Source organism: Balearica regulorum, chromosome 2 (genome assembly GCF_011004875.1).
Source record: "Balearica regulorum gibbericeps isolate bBalReg1 chromosome 2, bBalReg1.pri, whole genome shotgun sequence".
In the NCBI taxonomy this organism is placed as follows: Eukaryota; Metazoa; Chordata; class Aves; order Gruiformes; family Gruidae; genus Balearica; species Balearica regulorum.
This window is the reverse complement of record NC_046185.1, coordinates 148,102,134-148,118,310: the sequence shown is the minus strand read 5'-3', so window position 1 is coordinate 148,118,310 and position 16,177 is coordinate 148,102,134. Positions and strand designations below refer to the sequence as shown.

Genomic DNA, 16,177 nt, shown 5'->3' with positions numbered 1-16,177 from the left:
CTCCACAGGATTATGGAACTACTTAGTAGCTGGTATTTTATGCCAAGATACTTCAATAGGAATCATTTCATGCTACTTTAGGTAAGGCAAGACTACTAGACCTCTAACTGGAAAACCTTTTTCTCCATCCCATGGATCATTTTTTAGTCTTTTCTCCACACTCTTAGGGTTTTTTTTCAAGATCCTTTTCAAATGCAGACAACAGAACTGTATGCACAAGTACTACAGATAGATTAACTTCTCTTTTCCAATAATGCTTCATCTTCCACTCTTTAATACTGCAGGGAACTGAATTGTCTTTTTTCTTTTTTTTTTTTGCCCCTGCACTGCAGCAGAAGACCACAATGAAGTGTTTGTCCAGTATGACGCCAAAAATCATTTTTCAAAATTCATCCTTTCCAGGATATAGTGCATGGAACAGAGTTATCACTTTACATCATAACATTGTAGATGTGTAACTTCATGTAGTTATGCCACAGTGCATTTCTTTCAAATGGTTCCGGTTTACCAAGCCATATTCTCAGCACTATGTACCATTCCACAAGCCTAGTTTCCCCTGAAGTGGTTTTTTTTTTTTTTGTAATGGGTTTTGGGTTTATTTGTGTTTCTTTTGTAGATCATTCATTAAACATGTAATTTCATGAGAGTTTGCACAGATCCCTACAAAATCTCCCACTGTGCTCCCATTCAGTTATGGTAGTAACCATTATTACTCCGAAAAAATTCATCACTTAGGTGATTCCTCATGAATTTAATCCTGGATTCATCCCACTTAAAGTCAAGCACTCAACAGCAGGAGCATCCTGCCACTCTAAGCATCCCTGAAAATGGAGAGACAGCGACACATCCAGAGAAGAAGGGCCTCCAGAGAAGGCAAGGGAAAAGTGTGTCTTTAGTTTTCAAATGCAGAAGAGCATTTTTTTTGATCACTCCTACCTTCCCTGCATACTTATTGCTGTGATGGTGTAGCACTTCCCATTTTTTAACTTGCATTCCTACTAGAAGACATTTCTGTTCGTCTCTTTTAATTGTTTCATTGTTTCCACTCATATAGTATATTTTAAATGACTGTCATAGTGTGAAAATGGGCCAACAATGCTCAGTGAAATTACTTCCTTTCTCCTGTCATTAGTTAGCATGCACAGCAGAATATTATGTCAGGCACTAATTTCACCTATTGTGAATATTGCAAATTCTCTCCCTTCTATATTATTGCCCAGTATAACTTATTTAAACCTGAAAATGCATAGCTTATCTCATTTGAAACGTCACTTGCACAACTGAATCGAACCATGCTACATTAGAAACTGAGGTCTTTTCAAGTCTGAAGATTTCTGTTGCAAGACTACTCTAGCAGTCCTAGCAGAGTCATGCCAGTGCAATGAAGAACGTGCCATTGAATTGTTTCAGAAAGGGTTTTGATGTAGCCACAAATATTCATTTTAAGAGGAAACAGACCATAGAAATTCACTGACTTATTTTCTGTACCCATGCAATTGCAACACAGAAAAATCATGTACTGTAATACAAATGGATGTTCACAAACTAATGCAGGATATTTTATAAAAGGTTCAACTTCATAAAGACACACTTTGATCAGGTTACCACATCACTTCAGCCACAGCAAGCAGCAATATCAGGAGAAAGTGCAAGTATATAATTTTGTCACAAAATACATTCTCTGCCTACATTAATTTGTATCTCTTTCTCAGAATACCACTGAAGAATTATAGGAATACAACAAAGTGATAGCTAACCTTGGAGACAATCACTGCCATTGACAGGTTCTCCGAGTGAGCTGCTACGTAACCAAGCACCATGATGCCAGGCAGCCTGACAGTCCCTCTGCAGCTGCCAATACAATCAATCACAGCAGCGACTCCACCTGCATTTACTATAAGCTGCGAAAGCTGAAAAGATAAACGGAAGAGATTAGATACTGTGAAGTATCAACAGGCATAAAGCACTACATTAGAAAACCCTTTAAATGTATTGCTCCTGATTTACAAAACAAAGCTGGCATGAGAGCAATGTATCACAGACTGTTGGGCACTAAGTGCAGCATGAAGTTCTCAGGAATTAAGGTGTTTTGCTACTCTGTTTTTGATTGAATTTACTGCAAGGAAATCAGGACTCTGATTTCTTGATGCTGTATAGCATTGAATGACATATTCTCAACTCCATTAGTATACACCACAGAATCATGCAAATGACAGCCCAATACATGAATGCCCTTGAAGATGCACCTGCTGAGCCAGATATTCTTTCCTACTGATGCCCACTCATTCTCAAGCCAACATCGTATGTTTTTTGCAGGGACAGAGGGAAAGGCCCACTCCTCCTCTCACCTGCATTCCAGATAACCTCTGAGGCATAAAAGCCTTTGTGGATCCCCCTACCGAGGCATGAAGCCGAAGTCAAAACCGACTTGGACTACACCATTCTGCCATGTTAGCGGATTCTGAGGGAGGTGTCCAGAGAACACACTGGATGGGCAATGGAATTTGCCCCAGAATGCCAAATGATATAGCCTTGCTTATAAATGATAATCATGTCCACAGTCTATGATGCTTGCTGTGCATATCAACTAAGCAACATTTCTTTCCAAAAGGTATCACTTCTCACATCACTTGCGGGACAGCAGTAGTGTATGTATGATATCAGCAATGGACAGAATTTAAAATAACTTCATATTATGGTTATTTTCTTCCATCTTGTTAGGTATATCACATTTTTCCCAAAGATGCCAAAGCAAAAGAAACACATTCTTAAAAGTCAAAATCAAATGAACAAAAATGAGGCATGTGGATTTCCAATCCAGTTGATTTATATAAACATAAAATCCACTGTTGCCTTAGAGCCTTTAAAAGGGGATTATTTTTTTCATGGAGCAGCTAGATGAAATTTAAACTTATTACTTAGGAAAAGCTGTTCACATTATTATGAACTGCAGCCAGTGACGGCCAAGCCTTATGTCTGGGCACAGCCACGTACAGAGCTCCTGCGCAGACATGCTCCCTGGTGCTGTGACCCTCAGGCCCTGCTGCAAGTCCCCCACATCCTGAATTTTCTTGCATATGCAGATAGAGAGCTGAGATCCAAAAGCCACAATGCTCATGTGACTGCCTCAGCCATTTCCTTTAGAAATATCATTTGCCAGTCTGTCTCAGCTGCAATGTGTGTTGCTTGAACAGAGTTGCTCAGAGATGGACAGAGATGACAGTCACTCTAAAGTCAAACGTGGACTGTGACTTCCCACTGGGAGTCACCCAGATACTTCCTACCACTCCTTTGGGGAGCTGCCAGAAAGGCCAGTTCCCCTTGCACAGAGGACCCTGTGCGGGCAGCTCTTCTGACTTTACCCACAGTCTTGTGAGTTTGGCCTCTGGCTTCCGACTCTAGTGCCCCTCTTTGATAACGATAATTTCTTCACTTTTTGAGAAAGTGAAGCTGCATTGCTTATGAGGTGCACAGAGAAAGCAGGAAACGCGACAAGACTGCAACCTTTAATCACCACCAGCTTAAAGACTAGCAGGCTGAAGGCACAGCACAATATTCCTGTTCAAACACTTCTCAATTGTTGAGCTGGTATCATGATTTTGAAATGGCTGCACTCAGCAATAGTGTGGTCCACAAATCCATTGCTTGTATTTCATTCGAGAGTCATATTTAGAGCCTTTTAATTATCTCTATAGTCTAACAGATTAATATAGTTATAATTATTTGTTTTTCCTATTTATTTTGTATTGATTTTGCCAAATATTCCCACCGTCCTGTATCAATTATTGGCAAAAACCCTACAAATGCTGAGACTCAAATTACAAACTCAAGCTAATAAAAGAAACTACTGTCAGTTTAATAATAACTAAGAGAACTTTTGACCTTCATTGTCATTGGAAAAATAATTAAAATGTGATCCCAGCACCCCAGAAGATTTTTTTAAAAAGACACACACCATCTATTATTGTTATAGGATGATCTTGTCATTTATTAGCTGGTATCATGACTTCTGCGAGGCTTTTCTCATGATATTTTTAATATCTGGGACTGACAATACTGTCAGCCTAAACTCCTTCTCAGCAAAGACATCTTATGGAATGAAGTAGCTAGGTATATATTACATGATTCCCAGTTTCCTAACCCAATTCATATTCAATACACATCTCATAATATCAGCAAGCATTTCCATATTTCTCCAATGAACATGCCAAACAGCTATTTGCCCTCCCTTTCAAAAAGCAAATGACAGAATAATCCTGTATTTTATTTAAAGTGTAAAATCTAATGATATGACCTTGTATTTGCATTTTCAAGGTTTTACCTCAGGCGTATGCTTTGCTATCTCTCTAATTAAAGTTGCACCATTTTTCTTGACATATTCATCTGAGTCCTTCAGGCATGTGAGCACAACTGGGAAAATTTCTGCTTCAACCACCAACTCTGCAAGATCCACTGAATGCTTTGCTATTTGGCTTAGAGCTGACAGCACCTGACGCTAGTAAATAAAAATTGTTATAAAATCAATAGTATACAAACATCCCACAACACACACTCCTCCTGCACACAAAAATCTATTGCATCAAGGAAAACAAAGCAGGATAGAGAAAACAATTACAGCTATTTTACAATTCACTGAGTCAATTCATGCACGAATATAATGGCACAGAACATTCGCTGGCTCCTGAATAAAAGTTTCTCCTTTGTTTTATCCCATTTGAGCTTGCTATGTATTAAAAAGAAAAAAAATACATATACCATTTAAAACTGTAATTTAAAATTTAGTGAAAGCTATAGAAAGTATCTGTATTTGCATAAGTTTGGTCTGTCAGACCTTATGTTAAAGAATTTTTATCTATTTGTTGGAAGTGGCATTTTTATGTCATCTTCTGTTTCTGTTAGAGTAAGACAGAAAAATTATATTAAACAAATTTTTTTCAATTAAACTCTCATAATTAAACCTTCAACAACAGCTATTCACATCAGATAGTACATTCTAAAATACAATAATACATTTAATATTAACTGGTTTATTGTATAATCTTAAGTATGCAAAACCTTTTTGTAACTGAATTGTGCAAATTTTATCTATGAAAAAAATTTGCTGCATTCTTTATATACTATATAATTCTAAACAAAATACATACTATTCACTTTAAAGATTAGTTTAGCTGTTCCTCACACAGTAGCAGTTTTTATTCACAGATTTAGCTGCTGGATATGTTCAGAACTCTTTGTCACTAACTATGTAGTTACATTTTGTTAACGCCCCAAACAAGAGCTTGCTAAATAAATATGCACATCAGTGTCTTTGGTTCAATATCAAGTAATGACTGGTATAATGGAGACTAAAAAAAAAAAATAATTTTTAAATGTACCTTCAGTTTAGCATCAGGGTTCAGGATCATCTGAGCTAAGTGAGCGATAGCTCCTGCATCCACTACTGTCTGTGCTAACTCTGGAGAATGCTTTGAAATATCACTGAGAGTTGAAGCAGCAATCCTTTTCAAAGCAATTTCTGGCTCCTGGATACAGAGCACTAAAAGAGGAACAGCTCCTGCATCCACCACAGCTTGTGACAGTTCTGTAGGTCCAAGGAAAGTAATTAAGTGAGTATGGGTGACTGACCCTTGTGCAAGCCATTTTTCACCCTGACAGATACAGCAAAGGAAAAAGGGGAGGGTGTAGTTCACTGTCTCGACATCTGCATTTCAAATCAGCCCTCCTGGTTTCATAAACCGTGTGGACCAATCCACAACTGAAAAGAATGCAGGTCAATAGATGGACCCCCATTTACATGCACACATTTGAGGTAGATTAGGCTGAAATGGTTTGTTATTCTGTTTTCTTTTTCTTTTTTTAAAGTAAGCAGATGTCAGCTGTTTAAACCCTGGCTATTCTACACTGATCAATAGGAAAGCATTTTATGCATGGCTAACAACAACACAGAAAGCCAAAGTACCAAAATTTTACCAACCACCTAATTAGAGAGCATTTTACCCTCTTTAAATGATAAGCAGATATTAGCATAGATCAAATGCCAAAAACAGAAAAACAAAAAACATACATAAAAGATTTATCTTACATAAAAGATTAGAAAAATGGAACTTGCTGATCAAAACTAGGTTTTGCTACCATACATAGGACAGGACAGAATTTATACTTTAATGACATGAGAATGTTACCATATACAATTACACAAATGAGAAATATCATCAGTGGGATATTGTGTGTCTGAGATTAGTACAATATCCTTAACTAACTGCACCTTAAATGAAAAAGAAAAAAAAATAAAAATTGAGCATATGATTAGCTGACATGGACAAAAATTACACTATTAGAAATTCATTAGTGCTCTCTGTGTATGCAGCTTTAATCACAGCCCTAAAATAAGAATTACCGGATATCAGAAGCAAAATTCATACTATAACCAAGCTGCGCTATTTTAAAATAGTGTTGAAAAAGTGGTAAAAATCATGGGGGATTCAAGAATCTATTAGGTTCTTAGTACAGTTGTGCTATACCTTATTATGCATATCCATTATTATCTTTAACATTTATCTTGACTTACAGTACCATGGCAACATATGGCTGTTGTATTTCAAGACTCTAACTTAGCTTTTGATTTATAGTCCATTCATAAAGAGATTTTCATACTAAGAAAAATATAGCATACTTCATTAAATATACATAGACTAATACAGTTTTTCATTAAATCTGTAAGTCATGTCATCATTACGTTGTTAATATCCAAACAATGTTCCTGACCGATTTGTTTTCAATTAGTGAGTTATAGCCACACACTCCAATACATGTGATAAGTCAAATATTTACACTCTATGTTATTTTAGGATATAATATTTTAAAGAAAGTATAAATATTACCTCACAAAATTATAATAAATAATGCAGTCATTAAACTAATACGAAATTAACCCTTCAACGTTCACTTTTCAAATACCTGTTTGACTGAAAATGTAGAGTGTGCATCCTCCAAATACACACAAAATGTAAGATTTCAACAAAACCCAAACATCTTCAGTTTTACAAATCTGAAATGAAGTTTACCTGAAACATATCTGAAAACAAACCTAAAAACTAGCTAGTCAATGTAAGTGGTATACGCTACACTCAGCTTTTCATGGAAAAAAGCCATACTTGGTTACTTGAAATTGTACTTTGATGCTGTACGCTGACCAGGTGGAATACATCATGAACTACTGACCAACAGTCCAGATTAATCCATCCGACTGTGCATCAGAAACAACTTCAGAGTAACCAACTCAATTGCCTACAGTCTGCTAGGAGATGCTAATATCAGGAAAATCATGTCAAGAGGGACAGGATACTACCAGAAGAATGGGCTTCTTTGATGCCTTATAAGCTGAAATCATGAAGTTCAAGTAAGGAGAGAAAGAGCAATACTTTAAGGTTACAGCTATGCCCAGGCATGCAAAAGTAACTATAAAAGTTATTTTAAACAAGCAAACTAAATCTAATTCAATTTAGATCAGCTCTTGCTGTTAGAAGTCTGATATCATCTAAATACTGATGGTTACTGTTGGTCATGGTTAATTAAAATGGTTGTTCTTCCAGTGGTGTTTATAAGGTTCACGGCTAATAACTTACCACATGGAGGGCTGGACCATGTGTCAAAAGACAGACAAGCAGTAAACGGACTGTCAGAAAAACAGGAAAGCTGAGGCAGGGACAAAAGAAAATACAGATCTTCCCATCACATTCCCCTGCAAACTCAGCCCAAAACTGCAATTCTAAGTATTAATGATTCTATAATAAATGTAATTATTTTTTGCTCTGAAAGAGGCTCAGTTAACCTTCCCACTTGGTAGAACATCTTTAATTCAGACTATACACCAAAGGATTCACAAAACTTTGCTATCCAGTTATAAAACACAGACAGAGGTGAAAAAAATGAAGGCTGAGAAAGAGTTAAAGGAGAAAATACCGTTGTCAAGAAGAAATTTTTTAAAACAAATATTCAGTCAAAGATATTAAAAGAGCAGGAACAAATTACAGAAAGTTTTCTGAACACTATGCCAAGACTTCTATTATAAGGGCAAAGACGAGATCAATAGCTGAAGAGGAGAAAGACAGCAGAGAAAAACTAATTTATGAACCTCATTTAATTCCACAGGAAGTTATGAAAACTCTGGGCTTGGAACTTCAGTTTGGGGTACAACTCAAGAAACCTCCCCAACTACAGGATGATAAAGTAGGACTTCTCCTTACGTGAGTGAAAGTAGATGTTACCCTACGTATGCTCAGAGACAAGAGAACTAAGACTCAGAACCCACCATAAATTAATTGCTTTTGTCCAGAACAATAAGAGGAAGATTTTAGCAAATGGAGATACTGCAGACATGAAGGCAGAGTGACATGAAGGTAGAAGAAACACTGATAAAGAAAGACTTTGGAGCTTAAGATGTCACTGGTTCAACTAGAAGTTGTACTAGAGTTGTACTGATTTGTCTCAATACAAAAGTCCTCATCAGAGACGAAGAAATTAATTCAAAGTAAGTTGAGGCCTAGTTAGGAATTTATGTGATTAGGAAGAGTGGAAAATGAACAAAGTGAGTCAATAAGATCATGACTACACACCCACTAAAATCAATGGGAAGTCTCACAGGATTCATCTAGACTGGTTTAAGGTGTTACCAAAAAAAAAAAATCCATACTAATGTTAACATGTTGACAATAAACAGTACGGATAAAAAAAAGATTAGGAAGATAAGATGAAGGTGAGAGAGTGAATGTGCAGGTACTTCCCAGACAAGGAAAATCAGCTCTGAACAGATGCCATATTCACATAGTGGAGCAGCAGCAAAACCTTTGCTTGGAAGCAAATGCAAGCTTCAGTCCAGACCAGGACTCTCAGACCCTGCTGTAGTGGCAGGTGTATCCACAGGAAATAACAGGTTTTGACCAAAACAACCACTACTGTTGTATTTTTCTGAGGACTGTGTGATCATCTAGTGGCTACATAGGAAGACTCTAATCCCCACTAGTCCAAAGGCTGCACTTCAAAGTCACAGGTTTATGCAGACTGCTACAACCGCAGTGCTAAAGATTCCACTGGAGCCAGTAGGAAAACCTTTCATCAGGAGAAGGTAGGAGGTCATTAATTACTTGGCAAGCTTAGATCCTGGAATAAGACAAAGTTACTGCTAGACTCAAATCATTGAGGAGCTGAGCAACCTGGTCTAACCTTGTAGCTGACCCTGCTTTGAGGAGGAAGCTGGACTAGAGACCTCCCAAGGTCCCTTCCAAGCTGAGCTATCCTATGATCCTAAGAGTACCACTGTATGAGAGAAAATGAACATAACTCTGCTCTCAGCAATATGCTTGAGTATTGTTTATTTTTGTTTTCCTACCAATTTACAATATGCTGAAGCAGGTAAAAGACAATTAATAAATTACACCTTTTATGTAGGCAAAGCAAATGGAAAGCTAAGTTATTTGCATATCTCAAACATAAGAATTTTGCATTTTAAAAGTAAAGGAATATGGTATAAGTAAAAATTTACAAAATACTTTTCATGGCTCTGATGGTATTTTTATAGTACTTGAAACACTTTACACTTCTTTTCAAACACAAATAGTAGAAATAATGAATGGCGAAATTACAGCACACTGGTCTGTATACTTTGGAGTAAGATCAGCATCTGAAATTCAACTCGAAAGGATCTTCAAGAAACAGCAGAACTGCAAGAGCTGTTCCTCAATTTTGGAATCCGACCAGGTAAATCTCACGAGACATCTGTCTTGACCTAAAATCTCACAGGCCTTCTGGAGACATCTGTTCACAGAACAACTGCATTTTAAGAGATTGTTGTATGAAGACAGTAGGGAACTTGCTAACCAGAGAATGTTTTCATCGGGGGGAAAAAAAAAAAAGTCTTGATTTCTCAAAATGTAAGTCTTTTCATGGGAACATACACCACAGTTCCTAGAAAGCAGCTTTACCAGGTCATGGATGGAATTTCTGATTAAAAGCAGAGATCTTCCCATTACAGTTATCACCGAATGCTGGGAGCCTTTGCTTCCATTCAGCGAGACAGAGGTTCACATCCTGCCTCAGACAGATCAGGACTTTAATCTGTCTCCCACCTACATCCCAGACATATGTCCTAATTATTGAACTTTTCTTGCTGGGGCAAATAAGCCTCCCTACCCCCCAGTCTTTTCAGGAGAGAAAAAAAAGTCTTGTCTTAATGTTGTCCCAGTTTGGAACTGAAACAGTTTTTGAAACTGAAAAACCTTTCGTGGGTGGAGAAAACCATTTCACAGTCAATTCTATTTTTAGCGTTTAAGTTGCAATGTGTGTCCACAGTCAGTCAATGACAGAAAATCATAACTGCCAAATTTTGTCAACACAAGCATGTGAGTCTAATCCAGAGTTTCTTGAACAGTAAACACCAGATGTTGATAAGAACAGGTCCATCTATCTTTGTATCCCATCTCCAACAATATCCTGTTGCAAAGGCATGCTTGTGGGAGTGTAAAAAACATACCATGCACAGAGTGATCTTTCTTCAGTATAACTCCTCTACTTTCAGTAATCATTTTAGAGACTTCCTGTGACTGTGTTATAGAGGAAGGTAAATCCCCCAAATTGGCCATAGCTGGGCAGAGGAAGGACAATTTTTTTTCAGGTTACTTTCTGAGTTTGCTTTGGCTTTGTTTTTTTTATAACTGATTACATCTACTGATCTCTCCATGTCCTGATGCTTGAGGCTTGGTAGCACTCACAATTTCAACATAATTTCTGAAAATGCTGTTCTTATTGCTGGTGTAAATTGACACGAAACATGCACCCACTCACTGTCAGTGAATAAATAATTCATAACCATGGAATAAAAATTTGTACAAGGAATTTGTTGTCTTCAATATCCCCACATCACCTCCATCTTTCCAGACAATGCCATCGCAGAGTGAACTGGATCACCCTAAAGATCAGCCAGCATTCATGCAGTGAATAGCATGAAGAGCAATTGAAGTGAGTCAATATTGATTTACTGACATAACAAAACTACAGAAATGTTTATGTTAAGAGTAACACAGACACACGCTTACACTACACACATGTATACAAAGGAACACTTTCAAATGACACTTAAACAAATATCTTTCAGATAGAAGCAACAATTATTTTCCACCAAGGGTGGGATTCAGACCCAGTGACCAAAAGATAAAAGATCCTTAGCACACAGAAGTGCCCCAAGAATTAATTTGTTCCCCAGAAAAAGCAGTCTGTTAGGAAGGTGCTGACAACTTTGGAGTCTCTCCCAGTAAGTTAACTCTCACTTCAAGTGCAAAGGGGAAATCCCCCATGCCTTCCACAATCCAACACTCTGTATCAATTAAAAAAGGAAAGAAGAAAATAACTTCCAAATTCAGTCTATGTACATTTTAGAGCCAAAACCAAACATAAATGCATGAGTTAATGTTATGATCCTAGAATAAGTTTAACTTTAAACAATATGAACACAAGCCATTTCTCCCACCCCTTCCAGCCAGCAGTTTCTTCCCTCAGTTCTTTGATTCAGAGCTCTAAACTTTTACTTGAACTATATAAATAGCTGGTAAAAGAATTATCAACCACGTGGATCAGCTTTTAAATAGGAACATGACACTGCCAATGAGTTATACAACTGCTTGTGAGACAGCAGTGAACTGCTTGATATCGGATTCCTAGGATCTATTCCTGACTCTCAGAGAAGAGTGTGGTCTACAGGCTAATGGTAATATAGTCAGTGCAATGAATTTGGCACATTTCTCCTGCAGGCACAGCTGTAAGCTGAATGAAACTTGGCTCTGCCTAGGCTTCTCCACTTTACTATGTATATAAAATAAGAACTCATGTCAAGCAAAAGAAACTGTTCCACAGTAACAGTCACACAATACCTAAAGATTCTGAAATTTCTCCATGAAGGAGAGTAAAGCAGTGTCCTTTCCTGGCCAGAGGCCCAATGCATCTCCTCTTCGGGCACTTCTCACCGCCAGGCACTGCTGGTGTCAGATACGCCAGTTTCCCACAAAAGGTACAGCATTGTCAGATTGGTATAGGGGTTAGGGTAGGGTTTTATTCCAAATTTAAATTTTTATAACAGTAAAGAAGCAAAAGCATCTTGTTCTATTTATGAACATTACAATAATGTAATTTATTATAACTCTTACATAGGATTAAGCTGAAAGATAACACACGTGAAACCAGTTACCTGAATTGTGTCGGGCAATATACCCAATTGCCCAACATGCAGCTTCTTTGACTCCAGGGTCAAAATCTTCCAAGCAAATCACAAGCATTTCCAGGGCTCCACACTGAACTATTGCCTGAGCTAGCTGTGGAGAATGTTTACCAACTGCTCTTAGTACAAATGCAGCTGCTTTCTTGTAGAAACGCTATACAAATCAGGAAAAAAAAAAAAAGCTTTTACTAACGTTAAGTAGTTCAAAGCATAATACAGTACAGACATGCATAAATTAAACTTTTTTAGTAGCAGCAGTATCTCATCCAGATCCAAATCAGGACCACCAGACATCACACAATGAACCTTACCGTCCTTCTTTGAGACAGCTCGTGATCTAAAATTTGCAGTAAGTGCATAAACAAACAGAAAAAATGAGAGGGCTAAGAGGATATGAGGAAAAGATAATAGTCTAGATAAGTCTGTTTGTTTAAGTGAGTAGTGAATGATAAGAGCTGCAAAAACAATAGCTCTTAACATATTTAACCAGATTACACAGGTTATGCAGGGCAAGCTCCTAAAATAATTCTACCCATCTGTGACACTTGCAAGGTTTCACAATTTCTAATGCATACACCCTCACAATATCTCTATAAGAAAACATTGTTTACATTTACAAACAGGAAACAGAGGCACAGAGAACTAGATCCAACAAAAAGGGTTTAGGATCTGAACCCTGAAATACCTAAATACTGCCTAAGCCCAAGGCTAAGATCCTGAAAACCCATCCCACTAAGCACCCAACACTGGCTGCTGACCCTCGGTTTTGAGCAGGCAGCCTGCAATTCTACTCCTGTGTGTCCAGAAACAGCTTGCTTTTGACGCGACTAAGTAGCTTGGCATCTCTGTTACAAGTTCAAGCAAAATCCAAGCACTTGTCTCAGTTCTACCCACCTCCCTCAGCGCTGGACCAAATACGTTTGGAGCGTATATATATAACGTATGATGCTGTGCACATCATGGGGTTCCATGTAAACTACAGTGGTGGTTGTGGTTTCTTCTAAAAGCAGAGTTGAAGTCTTTCCCCCAAAAGTCACATTCAGTCTCCTCCTGCAGTTTCACAGCTATCATTGGGATGTGGAAGCTGAAGATTAAATTTCTTTCCCTGCTTTACAGTTTCAAAATCCAGACCCCATACTCTGGCCAGACAACTGTGTTGGGAGAGACAGTTCGACTCCCTCATGAAGCCACTGTGCAGCAGTAAGTACAAGATTCATTGGGACACAAATAGTCTACTGCTATGTCCATGCATGCAGAGCATCCTTCCCAGCCTGGCAGGTGACAGATCAGCCCTACAGACTAGCTCTAGAGGGCTTGCGCTCTGTGTGCCCGCTGGCTTTAATCTCATTCCAAGATGCTTGCTAATCCCCTGCTCTGCACAGGCAGCCTGGGCACTTCGCAGTGCTCGATTCCTACTGTCAAGGTACCCAAACCTTGAACAATACAAAGCCCACATCCCTTTTGGATCAAGTCCAGAGTAACAAAGAACCACGTGAGCACTTCTGTGCATCCTGTGAGGTGCCTTTAAAAGTCTGATCTAAAGCACTAAGGTATGGCAACAGAGGAGTATCTGCAATGGCTCCACAGGAAGTAAAAGGACCCAGGCCCACTCCCCAGCCCTGCAGGGAAGTGACACAGCATGCTACATCCAGCCACCTAAACGCCTCTTCCCTCAAAGCACAATGACCTCATCTATACTACAGGAAACTGTCCCTGCCTCATGCTATCCCCTAAACCGTGTCCAGGCATTGCTGAGTAGTTTGATGGTTGGCATTGGCTAAAACCACATCAGAGAGCGCGTTAACAGTTAAAGAGCACGGTCATCTTCCAGGGCTCAAACACATCCTCCGACCCTGCTTAGTTTACCAGTACTGATATAATTCCTTCATGCCAAAAATCCAGTCTTTTAAGTTAAGGCCTACAAGCAGGTACATTAAACATAATTCACAAGCAAAGCATTAAACATCATTTAGGGGGAAGAGAAGTTAAGGGAAACAGTACAGACAAATGGTCAAATCCCTAGCTAATGCAAGTTACTCTAAGTTTTGCCAAACTCAATGGAGCTATAGTTGTTTACACCATTCTACGTCTGTACAAATATGGATATGTTATTTCTGTTAAGTAATTATGCTCCTGGCAAAGAAAAACACTTCTTTGTTTTTATTATTCAAAACACATTTATTTACAAACTGTATGCCCAGGCACACTCAGAAAACACTGTAAAACTGTATTTTGCTCAGTTTAATTGACAAAACATTGATCTGGGATGTGACCCTGTAACTGTTCTCCATAAATCAGTAGAATCAGTGTTTACTGTGTGCTCAAAGAATCTCCTCCTTAAATATAGATGTTGACACACGAAGAGTGAGTGGAATGGAAGTGTATCTGGGTTGGGGGGTTTTTGCCTATGGGAAGTAACAAACTGCATGCATTGCTAAACTCTGCATGAACTGGATAATGAGTTTCCTTCACTTGCCCTCAGTCACCAAAGCATAGTAGGCTTTCCATGACCTCACACTAATCTTGCTGCTGCCCCAAGTGATTCTGAATTACAGCCATCTCGATGTAACGACAGCACAGGCAGTAACATGGAAGAGATAAATCAGGGTACTCAAGCTAATTTAGTAAGGGCTTTGAGTTATAGCAGGGGGTGGTTTCCAACTCAAAAACAGAAGATAAAAAGTTTTGTTCCCCTTCTTCCCTTAAAAATAGAAATAAAATAACCAAAATGGTTATAAATTTGTCTAACTAAAACCTTAACTTTCTTTCCATACTATACCAGTATCTTGACATCAAGGTTTTTCTTTGGCTTCGTTGTGCATACAATTAATCTTTAAAAAAACCCACAGTGAGTACTTACATTTATGTTTTCTTCAAAAGACTGAAAATATAGTTTTCCGAACTACATTTTATTGAAATCCTACTTCTCCTAAACTTAATAACTCAAAAATGTAACCTAAGTATGGCTGTGATATCAATGCACTTAACTATCAGCTGTCTCTTTCTAGTTATTAGGAACCTTATTTGAAAGTATTTCTGTTAATCTAGGTTAGGATCACTGGAAAATCAAAGCTGGAATATATGCAAAACCTGAAGAAAAATGGCAAGAAGGGGAAAAAAGAGACCACCAGATTTATTTGTATTGCAATAGTAACAACACTTTTTTGTTGGTGGCTTTTTTTGACAAATACAAAGATGAAAACCTTTCAGTGTATTTTCCCGTGGTTTGATATTTCTCATGCTACAGATTTCTAAAAGACTATGTTTGGAGATATTAAGTATTTCATTACAGGAGTTCAGGTTTTTATATGTATTTTACAAGTGTTTGGTATTATCAACAAATCTAGTCAATTATCACTACAGCTTTCAAATGGTCTCATTTTTAAAGAGGGACCTTTCATAAAGCATCACTCAACATTTCAAAAACACAGCAGTGCCATGAATAGATTTTTTTTATAGTGCACTAAAAGGTAAGATGATATTTTAAAGTCAAGCTTATTTAAAGTCAAACTTAGGCACACAGTACACATTGATCTCTCAGGAGTTCAAGCATACACGCTGTCTCTGACTTAGTACATTTATTGCAGTATTTAAATAACAGCAGATAGCTGATACAGAAAGATTTCCCTTTCCCAGTGCAACAGTTAAAAAAACCCCGATTACTTAAGAAAACAATGATGCCTTACATTCTGCTCAGACAATGAACACACGAGCTGTGGAAGAATGTCTCCCTTCACGACTGCCTCTGCCAGGTCATCGTTATAATTGGCAAGTCTCCCAAGAGCCAAAGCAGCAGTCTGTTGAATAGTTGGGACGACATCCAGCAAGAGAGGTCTCAGCAAAGACATTACACCTGAGTTACATCAGGAAGAGAAAAGTCCATTTGGTAAGCAGAAACTTTTCTAAATATTT

General features: G+C 38.0%; 1 protein-coding gene across 1 annotated transcript in view; it reads right to left on the bottom strand.

Moving 5' to 3' along the window:
- The window catches only part of SPAG6 (sperm associated antigen 6), a 39,391-nt gene that overhangs the window by 12,193 nt on the left and 11,021 nt on the right, over nt 1–16,177 (bottom strand). The window contains exons 3-7 of the mRNA XM_075746353.1: nt 15,952–16,118; nt 12,236–12,419; nt 5,376–5,581; nt 4,322–4,495; nt 1,758–1,910 (exon numbers count right to left, since the gene is read on the bottom strand). Coding sequence (XP_075602468.1) covers nt 1,758–1,910; nt 4,322–4,495; nt 5,376–5,581; nt 12,236–12,419; nt 15,952–16,118 — 884 coding nt within the window. The remainder of the gene's footprint in view (nt 1–1,757; nt 1,911–4,321; nt 4,496–5,375; nt 5,582–12,235; nt 12,420–15,951; nt 16,119–16,177) is intronic.